Source organism: Ambystoma mexicanum, chromosome 10 (assembly GCF_040938575.1).
Source record: "Ambystoma mexicanum isolate Mex_15411 chromosome 10, UKY_AmexF1_1, whole genome shotgun sequence".
NCBI classification, from domain to species: domain Eukaryota; kingdom Metazoa; phylum Chordata; class Amphibia; order Caudata; family Ambystomatidae; genus Ambystoma; species Ambystoma mexicanum.
This window is the reverse complement of record NC_090932.1, coordinates 1,682,457,386-1,682,473,318: the sequence shown is the minus strand read 5'-3', so window position 1 is coordinate 1,682,473,318 and position 15,933 is coordinate 1,682,457,386. Positions and strand designations below refer to the sequence as shown.

General features: G+C 46.5%; 1 protein-coding gene across 2 annotated transcripts in view; it reads right to left on the bottom strand.

The window, feature by feature from the left end:
• Window positions 1-15,933, bottom strand: part of AACS (acetoacetyl-CoA synthetase) — a 341,576-nt gene that overhangs the window by 50,630 nt on the left and 275,013 nt on the right. For both annotated transcript variants that reach the window (XM_069620120.1, XM_069620121.1), the window contains exons 15-16: window positions 10,631-10,700; window positions 8,165-8,223 (exon numbers count right to left, since the gene is read on the bottom strand). In XM_069620120.1, coding sequence (XP_069476221.1) covers window positions 8,165-8,223; window positions 10,631-10,700 — 129 coding nt within the window. The remainder of the gene's footprint in view (window positions 1-8,164; window positions 8,224-10,630; window positions 10,701-15,933) is intronic.

Sequence of the window (15,933 nt, the reverse complement as noted above, 5' to 3'; positions counted from 1 at the left end):
GCACTCCTGCGTTCTACACATTTCTCTGTACTTACGCACTCATCTGCTCTACACGCTAGTCCGCTCTACACACCCAACCGCTCTATACACTCATCTGCTCAACATACTCATCCGTTCTAAACACTCATCCAATCTACATACTCATCCGCTCAGCGTATTCATCCGTTCCACACGCTTCATCCATTCTAACTATTTCATCCACTCCATTCACTTCGTTCATTCATTATCCATCCATCCGATCTTCACATTCATCTGCTCAACGCATTCATCTGCTCAGCGCATTTATCCGTTCCACACGCTTCATCCATTATAACTATTTCATCCACTCCATTCACTTTGTTCGATCATTATCCATCCATCCGATCTACACACTCATCTGCTCAACGCATTCATCCGCTCAGCGCATTTATCCGTTCCACACGCTTCATCCATTATAACTATTTCATCCACTCCATTCACTTTGTTCGATCATTATCCATCCATCCGATCTACACACTCATCTGCTCAACGCATTCATCCGCTCAGCGCATTTATCCGTTCCACACGCTTCATCCATTCTAACTATTTCATCCACTCCATTCATTTCGTTCGTTCATTACGCATTACACCCATTTCATGAGTTTAAATCTCGTTGCTGTTTTTGGACGATTTATTCTTATTGTCCACTTCGCTGCTTTGATCTACTTTACTCGTTCAATTCTGTTTGTCCTTTTAGTTTATATTAGCGGTTATTATATGTCGATTTCTCGCATCTGGTAGTTTGTTGGATTGGTGTCATTGATGCTGTTATTCTGTTTGGGTTACTTTGCGTACGGGCTGGTTTTAGGGGAAAGAGCCAGGTTTTCAGTAGTTTGCGGAAAGACATTAGATCCTCAGTTAGGCGGGTGTGGGGTGGGAGTGCGTTCCACAGCGTGGGGGCCAAGGCTGAGAATGATGATCCGCCTAACCTGACTGAGTTTGTCTTAGGAATGACTAGGAGGCCGGCTGAGCTTGATCTTAGCATGCGTGGAGGGTGATAGGGTTTTAGCTTGTCTTGAAGATATTGAGGTTCAGTTTTATGCAATGCTCGGTGGGAGATGCATAAGGTTTTGAAGGTCACCCTTCTGGCCACTGGGAGCCAGTGCAGAGTCTTAAGGGCTGGGGAGATGTGGTCTCACACACTATGTATAAGTGTGTGGGACGGATATCCTTTGCTAGAGTGTTTCCTTTAGTTTATTTTGGGCAGGGAAATCCTTGTCAGGGTAGGGATACTGAGGTGTTCATCCAACCTTAAAAAACAATAAAATGGCATTTGTTGAGAAGACTTTACACCGTGGTACGCCTCACATTGCTGACCCCCCACAAACACCCCACACTGAACTAGCCGCTTTCTATTTTAGTTTTTTTTATTTGACATTTGTATGGTGCCTATACACAGGTGTTTCCAGGCGCCACAAGACAAGAGGGTCGGGGGGAGGACATGGGAATCATAACAATACAACAACAAAGAACAATGAAATGCTTATATTGGCCTTGTAACAATCCTACCATGTAAGTGCTTGAGAAGGTGGTAAGTTCAGGGGGTTAGGGTGTAGAGGGAGACGAGCAGAAGTGCGGGCAGGGGCAAGAAGGCAAGTGCAAGAGGAAAGAAGGGGGAAAGGGAGGAAGAGTGTGGTGGCAGGGTGGACAAGTTGGGCTGGTCTGGGAAATTGAGCCTGAGGGCAAGTGCTGTCAAAGGATGCAGGGGGACTGGTGGGGAATGGTCTGGCCCCTGGATGGGAACACCTAATTACACCACCCAGAGATAAGATGGAGTTACTATAGTTACTCACATTACGACATTTGGTATTTACATGACTCCCCAGTGGATGCGCTATATCACACCGCAATTAGCACATCGATTGAATAAGGGAGTTTACCCTATCTGTCTCCTGCTGAATGTAATACACCGGCTCAGCATCAGATAAGAAAAGTTGTTCTACACTGTAAGAGCTAGGATGTAACTGACAGGTCTTACTATAACCTAATTAGAGCAACAAGTTGGGTACTTCAGTTTAGTTCTGTGCGGTTCCTGATCGGGAACATCTGTAATTTATTTAGCATATGTGTGTATATAGGTCATCTGAGTTCCGAAATTTGATACCTGTTAAACTCTCTTCTAGAATTTAAATATTCTAGAATTTCTCCTGAACAAATATTATGCATTTCAAATGTTTGATTTTTCGAATACCCCAATCCTTATAGATTAACAGTGTAGACATGTGCTCACCATTATACTTGCAAGCGTGCAATATTCAAGGAATAAGTTTAGACACCACCTTAGGAATCAGTATTTAGGAAGGGAAATCTGGATGCAGAGGATGTTGAATTTGATCCTTGCAGTCACCGGGAGCCAGTGGAGAGATTTTAGGGTAGGAGAGATGTGGTCCCTGGGCTTGAGGCCAAGGATTAGTCTTGCTGTCATATTATGGATTAGTTCGAGGGGGCAAAGGGAAGAAATAGGCAAATTGAGGAAGAGGCTGTTTGTCATGCACCTGCCTGCATGGAGATTGTGGTGTACTTGGCGTATCTGCCGTCATTAGGATGGTCACCAGGTTCTGTTTCGTATTGTGTACTTTCTTCTCCTTGGTCTAAGGGCTTATTTACTTATGTCCCTTTTCTATGTTCCCTATCCTTTCCTCTCCATGGTTTACAGGTCTTACTATCCATTGTCCTCCTTCTTTGTTTACCATCCTATCGTCTACGTGGATTACGGTCTAGTCTTTATGTTTTTGGTCGGTCTTCTATCTTTAGTGTTTCCGTTAACAACGCATCCAGCCTTAGCGTTGTTGCGTTGCAACCCTTTCCACTTCGGTGCTTTTGGGTTTACACTCTAGTTCTTTCCTCCTCGACTCTTGGAGTCAATCCGCTTTCTGTCTACTGCTTACTTCCGCTTTTGCTCCGGTTCTATTTTCTTTCAGCCATTTCTTTTCCTTACTTCTTTCTCTTCCGCTTTCGCGGCTCCCTCTCCCTTCCCGGGTCTAGCCCGGTGCCTTACCTCAGCGTCTCGCGCTGCTCCGCTTCCGTCCTTTCTCCTTTTGTCCAGAGGCTTCTCCCTAGCCGTGTGCTATTCTCGTGGCTGTCCCCTACCTCCGTGTCACACCCTCTCCTCCTATAGCAGACTTCTCCACTGTCCACACATACCTACCATCAGCTTTTTTTAGCTTTGGCTTTTGCCTCTGATTAGCGCTCTCGGGAAGGCGTCCTCTACCTGCCTTGTTATTTCATAGCGGCAGAGTGGCTTCTATTCGGGGGAGGCTGGATCTCTTCAAAAAACTATGAAAGGAACGAAGGAGGCAACACATCTGTGCTATGCATATTCAGAAGACACAGGTGAGGAGGAGGGGGAAGATATATTCAGTGACGAACAAGAAGAGTTGGACAAATTAGACCATAGATCTGACACTGTTGCAGTAGTCAAGCCTAGAGAAAACAGGGCTCTGGGGACATTGAGCTTCTGGAGGAAGATGAGCAAAGGTAGAATGCCCTGAGAAGGTGCAGCTGAAAGTTGGACTTCTTAGTAAAGTCTGTGATGTGTGGCAAGAAAGAGAGAGAGGAGTCAAAGAAGAGTCAGTCCTCCGCTTGGGTGGTGTTTGAGGACATGGAGGGCACCTGTGTATTATAGTTTGTGCTTTCTTGTGTTTGAACCATGTGGTGGTGGTTCAGGTGGTTTGAAAGGGGGCTTACCTGAGATTACACCAGGTTCTGCTGCCATCTTAGAATTCAGTGACTATATGGATATGTGTGGGGTCGCCATGCGATCCCCTTTGGATCCTTCCTGCCTTTGCCAATCTGTGTCTCTCGGTTCTGTCATCATGTGCAGCTGGACTCATAAAATCTTCTATAAAATCATATAGGTTCCAACGTCTTCTTCACATGACATTTCAGGTTCTGTTATCCCTGCAACACTGGATAGGTTGGAGAGTTGCACGGGTTTACTTTCTTGCTCAAAGGATGCACGTGAACCACTTCTTCCTTGCTGGGGTGAAACTTCTGCGAATGGTGCAAGGATGCCGCACGATGTGGCAGGCCGAGGACGAGAATGCATTTCTTCAATCAATTGCAGCATTATTCCCTTAAAAGAAGCTCTATTTTGCATGCTACATGTGTGGGTCAGGCTAAGGCACTAGACTGGCTGTACTACTCAAAGATCTAACGACTACTTCAAGATCCCTCTTAGCCACCCTCTCAAAAAGAGTCAAATAATTGAGAAAACCACAGAGAGAAATGTCTAAACCAGGCGATGCGTCTGCACAATGCAGCCCAAACTCTCCCCATACATGATCTTGGTAAATGGTGCTATAGGGGTTAACAAAACTGAACCCAATATAGAGGGGGTTTCCAAGTTCAATGTTCACCTATGGATGGGATCCCCCAACTCCAGCTCAAGAGGTAGAATTGAATGCTCTCTCTAAGCCACAATACTACTCTAGAGCTGCCATTTTGTGGCGGACCCATATTTCAAAGCCAAGAAGGGCCGCTGCTAATGCTTCAGGTGCATAGGCTTCCTTACAAAAGGGCTTACACCAAGTAGATGATGCATGTGTTGGATTGCAGAATACGTCCCCTTGCCCGAGACAACGTCACAGAGCTTCTCTGTATATGCTCCAACCATTTCCAAGATGCTGGCCATCAACTGCCCAAATAATGAACGCTGGGTTGACATGGATTCATCAGAAATATTTATTAGGTACAAATATCTACAGGATCAACCACCTCGAGGTGCCGGACAACCAACCAGAATTTAACAAACTAACCAGAAACCGGCCACACAGGCTGTCTGAATATAAATTGTTTAAAGCCTCCTTGGAAAGTAGACAACCTGGAATGGCACCTTAACTTTGCTGGAATGCTATTTCAAAGACCGGGCCTTGGGCACATTTACTCTGCAAAACCAGAAGATTAGCATCTGACGGCTAACACACTTTTGGGCAGAGTCTTGTAAGTTTACAGGGAGCCAGTGGCGGCATTGTCTCAATTAAGATATATGGTCCAATCTATGGGCACCAAAGGTCAGGCACTGCTGCATTTTGTGCAGCCTGTAGTTGGTTTAAGAACGCAATGGGGGTGCACTTCACAAGTTTGCCTACAACCAGAGCTGCGTCCTCCTTAAGAATACAAAAACCCCAAGTCTTGTGTGGCCAGAAGCCCGCTTCTCCAGATTCATTGTGCCACCAGCAGCCCAATTTTCAACCTTTTACTTTGGCTCGTGGAAGAGGGGAATACTGGGGAGAGATTCTCAAACTGGAGCAAGCAGGAGATTTCTACGGCTAACTAGAAACTTAACTCGAGGCTTGTCTGCATAATGCTGGAGCCAATCAGTCCTCATCCAGTGATTGGCATCCTTCAGACAGTCGCCTGCTCCTCCATCTGGTTACTGGATATGGAAATATATCCAGGTTATATGGAAATTGGTATCATCCATATAGGAATGATAACTCAGACTGAACAAGTCAATCAAATGGACAACAGGGCCACTGTTAATAATGAACAGCACAGGTGAGACGGGGAACCCCACACGCAATGATTATGCAGTTGGAGAGGAATACCCCAAGAGTGACTGCAAGCAGGACAGAAGACACAGGAGGGCCTGTACAGCACTCGTATGACTTTCAACAGCCATGGAAGCAGGATGTCTAAATTAAAGGTGCCAAAGGTTGGGGAGGGGTCAAGCCATACCAGCAGGGTAATATCCCTGGCATCAGACCTTGGAAACTATGTCTTTAAGAGCGGTTTAATCGGTCCCAGAGTGAAACCAGCAAGCTCAAAACTATCTAAACAAACGTTTAAACATACAGGCGATAAAGGGAAGACTTGCAGAGTTTAAATTTAAGATCCGAAGAGCAGGGGCTGAAACCAGCTTCTGGGTGAGAGGCTTCACCCAGTGGGCAGGAGCTACCTCTGGGGACCCAGGAGTGAGTACAAAGCATATCACAAACCTGAATGCCACGCAAGAAGCAAACTGTCATCTTTTGTCCATTGTGTATAATCCATTATGCTGAAAATTTCTTCTAAAAGTGTTCTAATGTTTCTTTATCCACATGACCAAACATACAACGTTAATGCCACATCGGCATGGTTGTATTGCACCAGTTGGCAAGGGGAGCTAAAAGTAGCTACTGGTAGCTGTTGGCAGCAAGCTCACCAGGCTCTTCTAGGCTAGCAGCACAAGCTAAATAGCCACCCACCAATTTCGAACTTGGAATGGCATCAGCGCAAACCTGCAAAGACTGTGAAGGGATTATATGAATACTGTACTCAATTTCCTTGATGGCGTTTAAGAGGCCACACATAGTCTCTGGAGTTAAACGGGGCACGTCATCAGAGATAACCAAGGGAGGGAGAACATACTGCGCATTTGTGGAGCAATCAGGCTTAGCAGTCGCTGCAAGGCCCTCTTTTTTGGTCAATTGTCTGATAGAAGAAGTTAGCATGGGTCTGGCAGAAGTCTGCAGAGGACAGACAGGCAAGCGAGAGGCAACTTGAAGACAATTTCTGGATGGATACCAAAGGCTACGAGGATGACGGATGCCTCCAGTAATAGACCTATGCCAGAAGTCTTATCTGACCTTCGAGATGGCATAATGATACATCTTACATGTTATCCTGTACTCATTTCGGGAGGAGATGTATGAATTTTTCCCCAACTTGCTATCAGATTGCCAGCAACTCATTTTAAAAGTCATCAGATGCGATGAAAACCATGGGACTTTGTGATATTAATGCTTGGTATTACCAAAAGCAACCATAGAATCCAGAGCTTAGTTCACAATCTGAACCCAGCCACGCTCCCGGAAGATCTTTCCAGGGACAAGTCAGGGATTCCAGTGAAGAACTCAATCGCTCTTCTAACTGGACTATTTTGAACAGGAGTGACCGCAAGAAGCAACAGAGAAGAGGTTGGTAAGGAGTGATAAGACCAAATCTGAGATATCACTTCCAGCGCCACCTCAACTCCTTTAGAGAAAAGTAAAAATCAGTGGAATGCCTCCAAAAACGAGTAAATGATTGTAAGATCAGGTGCAAATCTAAGTTTGGGGCAAGTTTCGGAGGAGTCTGTAACATCTTATCTTTGGCCCATTGGGCCAACCGCTTAAAAATCCCCTCTTCTGGAGATGTCTAGGTGAGATCCAGATGCCTGACACACAAAGAACTTAACCAAGTGACTAAAATATAGCATTTGGCAAACTTTGAAGGTTGTTTCATGCTCGTCAAACACGTCTTTTCAAAGAGATGGGGATAGGACCATTATCTAAACAGTGGATTTATATTAAAGATGAGGAAGGCAAAATGGGAGATCTCAAGCACACTCCTCCATGGGTTAAGCCAGCTAGAATGAGAGATGTCAAGTACACTCCTCCATGGGGTTAAATCCAGCAAGAATGTGAGATGTCAAGTACACTCCTCCATGGGGTTAAGCTCAGTAAGAATGGGAGACATCAAGCACACTCCTACGAGGGGTTAAGCTCAGCAAGAATGGGAGACGTCAAGAACACTCCTCCATGGGGTTAAGCTCAGCAAGAATGGGAGACATCAAGCACACTCCACCAAGGGGTTAAGCCCAGCAAGAATGGGAGACATCAAGCATACTCCTCCATGGGGTTAAGCTCAGCAAGAATGGGAGACGTCAAGCACACCTCTCTATGGGGTTAAGCCCAGCAAGTATGGGAGACGTCAAGTGCACCTCTCCATGGGGTTAAGCCCAGCAAGAATGGGAGACGTGAAGTACACTCCTCCATGAGGTTAAGCTCAGCAAGAATGGGAGACGTCAAGCATACTCCTCCATGGGGTTAAGCTCAGGAAGAATGGGAGACGTCAAGCAGACCTCTCTATGGGGTTAAGCCCAGCAAGCATGGGAGACGTGAAGTGCACCTCTCCATGGGGTTAAGCCCAGCAAGGATGGGAGACGTGAAGTACACTCCTCCATAGAGTTAAGGCCAGTTGATGTGTGTGCTCCTTTCTAGTTAGATGGATCTACAAGTATGAATAAAAACTTGACAGACATTTTCTACAAAATGAAAAAAGAAAGAAGGCAGAACACAAATCCCCAGTGTGACCAACCTCGTTGACAGACCAAATCTGTTACCTTACGTACCACGACCTTGAATATTTTCACAATCTGGTAACCAAGCAAGCCAAGACCTACCTATGTTGTAGATTTCAGCACTGCCGAAGCGAACTCCATTAGGGTTCAGGGTCCCATCACTAAAAGATAAAAACATTAATTACTCCAATTGAACACATTGGGTACGCCATATTACACGCTCTCTACGGACGCTTGCCGTGAATGATGAATGTCAACAAGTTTCACCAATAACCAACCTAAGTTTGGTACTCTCCTCTAAGGACCAAATAGCCCCACGTCACCAACACACGGATGTCTACAGACCTGGGCTTCCCTTGTTCAAATGACAGGTAGCCAATAGACTCCTCCAATGGGCTCAAGCTGAAGCAATGGGACTAAGCAGGGACAACCAAAAAAGATGTTTTTTTTAAATATAACTCGTGTATAATAAATATTGTATTTGGTGCACACCAAACCAGCGACAAGCTACACAAGATTGTGAGAAAACCTCCCCGGACTGGCTGCAGCCTTGTAGCGAGGACTACTACAAGTTCATCAAACACATATATCTCGCCTAAACAAACATAAATGCTCACAAAGTATTGTATAGGGATTCTTCAAAGCTTGAGAGGCAGACAATACTGGCCAATGGATTGTATAGAGATTCTTCAAAGCTTGAGAGTCACACGATACTGGCCAAAGTATTGTATAGGGAGTCTTCAAAACTTGAGAGGCAGACGATACTGGCCAATGGATTGTATAGAGATTCTTCAAAGCTTGAGAGTCAGACGATACTGGCCAAAGTATTGTATAGGGATTCTTCAAAACTTGAGAGGCAGACGATACTAGCCAATGCTTGTATAAAGATTCTTCAAAGCTTGAGAGGCAGACAATATTGGCCAATGGATTGTGGCGAAAAGAATTTGGAGGAGTCGGACGATGATTTTCAAGTAAGCACAGAGGGCTAAGGTCTAAATAACATTTAAAATATGCAGTTTCAGTAATGTATAAAAATCCAAAATGTTTACAGCATGGCGTTACCACAACCGTACGAGAACGCAGTTTTTATGGAAACGCCAGAATATGTAGAACCCTGCATCCCTGCTGAGGTCCTAAGCATCTTCAATTGCTGTTCCCCTGGTGAGGCACTGTTACAACTTTGGGGACCATGGTGATTTACCACAAGGTTTGGGTTGGGTGTCAAGGGGAGACCTTGTTGATAAAATCCCAGACTATAATTCTTTCTTCTTTTTCAGCTTGTCTCCGTTGAAGAACCAAGGTACTTTCCCTCCCTTTTTTGATTGTCATTCTTTTATGAATTTCTTTAAATTTTTTATGCATTTCAATCAAATATTTATAATTTAAGAAAACTTGGCATATTTTTAAGTAAGCGTCCTTACAAGTCTGTGCTTACATGGAAATCATCCATGTCCCTTCTGCCACTTGAAGCCAGGTGCATGTTTTCTGCATGTTCCGCCTGGCATACATGTTTTCGAGCTTGATATAGCTACATAAAAAAGGAGTCTTAGGGATCACACATTGGAATAAGTTTCTATCTTGTTTTGAGATGTGAGCCCCGATGAAGGCCAAAATGGTCAACATTGCCCGTCTCTCAAGCTCTGAAGAACATGGAGTCACAAACTATCCAATATTGTGTTGAGCAACCCTCTTTAGCCCACAGTAGCACGCTGCAGCCACTACTGGGGGGGTGGCCTCACAGTCTCAGTAGCTTCAAAATGAAGCCGCCCAGGACCACACCTGTGACTGAGCCGCACATTACACATGCTTGGCAAGAAGGAGCCGGCATCTGGTGGCCCAAGCACTATGGGTCATCTAAAAGCCACCATCTAAAGAACCTCACCAGAGGCAGGGTGTGTTGCCAAAGGCAGACCAGGCTCCTCAAGGGGGAAGTAGTCAATACAATGTCACTACTCCAAGGAAGGGGGGAGGGGTAAAGAAGGTGCATCAGGCCCTCAAAGAGGATCCTGAGGGCAAGCGCCCACCCAGTCTCTCCGCTGGCTCTGCCAGTAGACTTCAGCCTTCTCGTTTGAAGACAATGTGAAAAGTATTGAGATTTCTTAAGGCAGCATGTTTCTCAAACACACACACAAAGGCACACATCCACACACTCACGACTAGTAGCTGAGAAGGGTGACTGACACAGGACAACTGGTTCCAGCAGATTTTTGTTAACACTCATTGTGGCCTGTCCACCTCTCTGTAATGAACTTCCTGAGCACCCCAGCCTGCTCGTCCAAACATGCAATGAGATCTGTGTGCCCCCCCTACAGTTGGTCCCAAATCCTGCACTTTGGTGGGTCCCGCATGAGGGGTCTGGACCGGGCACGGCCTGGGCTGTTCACTTGGTATAAACTGCTCAGAAGGGCCAAAGGCCCAATGTATAACCAATGGAAGGAATGCCAAACACACCACTTAATATGGTGGCACCTACGGCAGAGAACCTTGGCAGAAAGGATAATGGCAGTAAAACCAGCCGTAGATCGGCGCCTACGTCTTGCTATAAAGAGGGTGACAAAGTGTTAATACCTTCGTCCAAGCATGACGATCCCACCGGTCTTGGGGTTTATTTGGCAGTAGTCTCCGTGTGCCCAAACACCTGCAATGGAGACAAAAGATGATCAGTCAATTTATCGATACTGATGGTGGCTTCACAATACTTGGCTGGCGGTGAAGGTGCTGGGTGAGACTGGCTTCAACACCTGTAGTCCCTTGTGAGCAAGAGAACAAGGACTGAAGCATGAACCCCAAGACATACCTCCAGCGATTCACATGTCTTCTCGGTAGCGCACAGAAGGGAGCATAGTCTGTGTAAGACGCTGCATGGATCTGGCAACACCTCCCTGATTCATCTGCCTCTTTCGCTTACCGCCCCTTGGCTTCCATCATCACCTAAGACCTCCCACTTTTCCGAATGTGTTGCGGGTTCACTAGTGGTCCATCATGGGCAGCATTTCTCCTAGACTAGGTGTGACATGCCTAATCAGACTGCGCTCCAGAAGGCTCACCACCTCCTACCACCCACTCTTAGGATTAACCAGAAAAAATAGGCTTGGTTCTTGTACCCTTACCCCACCTGTCCCCCACTACTAACCTAATACCGCAGCCTGCCTCCCTTCCTACTAGTCATTTGCACGCACACTGATTCCCTCAAATGTGCCCTCATTAACGTCAGATCTTTAGACGCCCTTGCCATTGAAATCCATGACCTCACCCTAGAGGCTCACCTAGACATCCTAGCCACATGGCTACATAATGCCTCTGGCCCCCTTGTCTCACTAGCCATCCCTCTCGATTACACTATCTTCAGATGTGACCGCCTGAATGCAATATGAGGTGGAGTTGCCCTCATAGCTAAATCCTCCCTACTGGTCAGATAGTTCACCCTACTCTCCACCCCAGGCTACGAAATTCTGCTCTTGATGCTCACCATAGAGCTGCAGATTACCTTCAACCTGCTACTCATATACAGACAACCAAATGGACCCAGCTGTCCTGACATCAACGTTCCCCTACTCATCACACCTTTCCTGAAAACCTCCACCACGTGCATTATCCTGGGAGACCTCAACATGAGCTACAAGGATGCCACTGACACCAAAGCTTCAGCACTTTCCATTGCCCTCTCCGACATGAATTTCCTCCAACACACAAACACCCCCACACACGCTAAGGTTTGCATCCTTGATTGGGTCCTCACAACCAATGTCACTGAAGTCGAAGATCCGAATGTGGACCTCACGACCCCCACCCGACTTGCAGCCCGAAGGCAGAGATATGAGAGATGTACATCACTCCTGGGCCCTTCATCACCATCGTCGATGTATCGCAGATGTGAGAAACGGTACTCAATCAGACAGCCATTCAAACCGTACCCGACCAGCAATAATGAGGAGATAGAGTTGTCATCGATCGAACAAGTTGACTGATTATAACCTCGAAACGGTGCTGATGTCACTAACAACATCACAATGTAGTGCATTTAGACATGAAGCATATAGGCATCCATGCACAAAGCTATGAAGACACTTTTGTTTTTTTGCTGCTAGACACAAAACAAATGTTTATGACTCATCATAGACGACCGACACACTTACACCAGTATATCCTTTGCTAAGCAGAAACAGCAAGATGCCAAGAATATATATAACTAGCTTGCACATGCCTAATTGCAACTCTCATGGACAGCCATAAGAACAAAGATGGAAGCCATAGGTGCATTGAAATGAATGGGGAAAGACAGACAAACCTCGAATACATGGAGAGGCTGGCAGCCTGTTTCAGCTAAAGACAGACAGACAAGAGTTTCCAGCGCAGACATGGACATCCTTGCCAAGGACAAGCAGAGACGGAAAGTTTCCAGGTGGCCAAAGCAATAAGACAACTGCAAGGAATATAGACTAAAATCCTCATGATTAAAGGCAGGAGAGCACCATTTTATGGTCCACACACACTTGACCTGGAAAAACAGGGCAGTGCCTAGTCACTCGAGGTAGATGGGGGAAGCTGTTCCCATCGAACCAAAGGTGTAAAGATACAAGTATTAAACAGGCTCAAAGCTGGATGTTCCCTCTCACAGCATAGGCAATCAGAGAGGGCAACTTAATGGGAACACACAGCACCTTCGTGATCGTTCGCCTTGAATAGTTTCACTCAGTTTGGTAGCTGTCCAAGGTCCCAAGGCTGGGAAGACCTGTCCTGCCCAATCCGTAGCTACGTTTCACATTAAAGCTCACTATGTTTCAGGTGCCAATAATGTCCCTGTTAACCTTTAACTTTGTCATTGTAACACTTAGAGGTGGTCCAAGGAAGAGCCACAAGATATGGCAATCCAATAACCAGACTAACCCCAGGGAATTACATATATAGTTTTCCTCAACTAACCAATCCCCAACCTCTGATAGGTTTTTGGGATGCTACGTGTTTAATGAAATCACTAGCCTTTAAAACAGTGTAACCCACGTTTGGAGGACGAGAGCTCTGGAAACGACAAGCTGTTCTAGTGTGATCTCTGTCATTTTGATTTGTAATAAAGACAGTAACCTTTGCCCTACGGTTAAGTCTTCTGTTCCTGCGGTGGGGAGTTTGTTGGGGCCCAAGTAACCTCTTGCTGGTAATCAGGGCGACTGCTAGAAGTGGCCCGCCGTTCCTTTACATCACAATTAACACCTCAGACATCCCCCCAGTACCCTGGTCGGACCACTCACTAACCCAATTCAACCTCTCCTTGTCCAAAACTTGCAAACTAGCAGAGATGACATGCTGCCCTATCCAAGTCTGTAACACTTGCAACTTGAAACACAAGGACCTCACGCTCTTACTCTCAGCCTCGCGGTCAAGTACTCTCATCTTGCTCACAAGCCAATGGTTTGCAACCTCGCCAACCTCTATCACACAAGCCTACTCCAGGCCCTTGACCAGATCACCCCGATCAAATCCAAGATTCCTAAACCCCACAAACCTAACAACTCCTGGTTCACGGATGACCAGGTATGCCTTCGCAGAGATGAGAGATCTCTAGAACACACCTGTAAGAAACAGCCCACTGCTACTAACAGCTCAGCCCTTACCACTCTTGCTGTTAGCTACAGGAAAGCAGTTATCACCTGTAAAGCCAACAGCCTCAATGACAGAATGTCTAACGCCACCATCAGCAGTAGAGAACTTTTCACTATCCAAAGAGAACTTGAGACCCCTATCCTCCCCCATCACCGTCTCTCGTGCCGACAAAGCTTGGTGCACTACGGTTCAGAATGCCCTCTCCAGCAAAACAGAATCACTTTTGCCAGCAAGCCCCCCCTCAACTGAGTTTACTGACCACACCAGTCAGTCCCTGGCCCACAACACCCTCACATTCGCCTTCATGCTAGTTACCCATGAACAAGTTATCAACACCAAGGCCAAGGAAAAGCATTTACTACTCTACAAAAATGATTGGCGACTTTGTTCTATCAATCAAGGATATATTTGTGGATTTTTGTTGTAACAATTTAAGAGAAGTATTTTGTAGTGGTGAAAACTTCCCAAATTTAAACCAAATTGAACACATGCATTAAGCAGAACTGACATCTCAATCCTCACAAGTGGCACTTCTGTAGCGATTCCGCCATTGTGAAGAGAAGAAGCTTTCACAGCCTTCCAGCCTTGTCAGGACACTGCCCTCTTCTCTGCCACAGACAAGTCAATGCCTGACCAGTATATTATGAAACAAGAGCGCCACAATAGGCATTAAAATCACAATCAGGCGTTATTTTAGTATACCCCTCTGCACTGCCCACCGCTATAGACGAGACCCCTTTGCTCATTTGCAATTTCAATCTTTCTGTTCCCACCGTCTGCTGTTCACCCATCTAGAATAAAAACAGAGGCCCCTGCTTCCCCAGAAGCCCAGGCAGCTGACGCCTGGAGTGGAGAGGAGTGAAGTGCCTGAGAGAATGATGAGGAGGGGTACAGCTTTCTAGTGCTGAACAGGTGAAGTCAGGCTGGGATGGCTGTATCATGAATTGTTGGAGTCTGAAATCTCGGTCTACCAACTACCAGACTGAGATGCTTGAAGGAGAGAAGGTCAAGATGTGGGCGAGGAGAGAGTGGGAAGAGCACAGGAAGGTAGATGACTTCAAGCCTGGATAAGACAGCGTAGACCGTATAGAGCCATATAGCTGAGAGGCAGTCAGAGATGTTGAAAGAGCTCTGGGGGTGAAACCGGTGAAGGGCATGATCTGGGTCTCATCGACTAAAGTATTATGGGAGATTCCAGGAGAAGCACACGGTATGAGTCTCATCGACTAAAGTATTATGGGAGATTCCAGGGGAAGGACACGGTCTGGGTTACCTCGACTAAAGTATTATGGGAGATTCCAGGAGAAGCACACGGTCTGAGTCTCATCGACAAAAGGATGATGGGAGATTCCAGGAGAAGGACACAGTCTGGGTCTCATCGACTAGAGGATGACGGGAGATTCCAGGGGAAGGACATAGTCTCGGTCTCATCGACTAAAGGATGATGGGAGATTCCAGGGGAAGGACACGGTCTGGGTCTCATCGACTAGAGAATGACGGGAGATTCCAGGGGAAGGACACAGTCTCGGTCTCATCAACTAAAGGAGGATGGGAGATTCCAGGGGAAGGACACGGTCTGGGTCTCTTGGACTAAAGGATGATGGGAGATTCCAGGAGAAAGACACGGTCTGGGTCTCATGGACTAAAGGCTGATGGGAGATTCCAGGAGAAGGACACGGTCTGGGTCTCATCGACTAGAGGATGATTGGAGATTCCAGGGGAAGGACATGGTCTGGGTCTCATGGACTAAAGGATGATGGGAGATTCCAGGGGAAGGACACGGTCTGGGTCTCTTGGACTAAAGGATGATGGGAGATTCCAGGGGAAGGACACGGTCTGGGTCTCTTGGACTGAAAGATGATGGGAGATTCCAGGGGAAGGACACAGTCTGGGTCTCATGGACTAAAGGATGATGGGAGATTCCAGGAGAAGGACACGCTCTGGGTCTCATCGACTAGAGGATGATGGGAGATTCCAGGGGAAGGACATGGTCTGGGTCTCATGGACTAAAGGATGATGGGAGATTCCAGGAGAAGGACACGGTCTGGGTCTCATCGACTAGAGGATGATGGGAGATTCCAGGGGAAGGACATGGTCTGGGTCTCATGGACTAAAGGATGATGGGAGATTCCAGGGGAAGGACACGGTCCGGGTCACCTCGACTAAAGTATTATGGGAGATTCCAGGAGAAGCACACGGTCTGAGTCTCATTGACTAAAGGATGATGGGAGATTCCAGGAGAAGGACACGGTCTGGGTCTCATCGACTAGAGG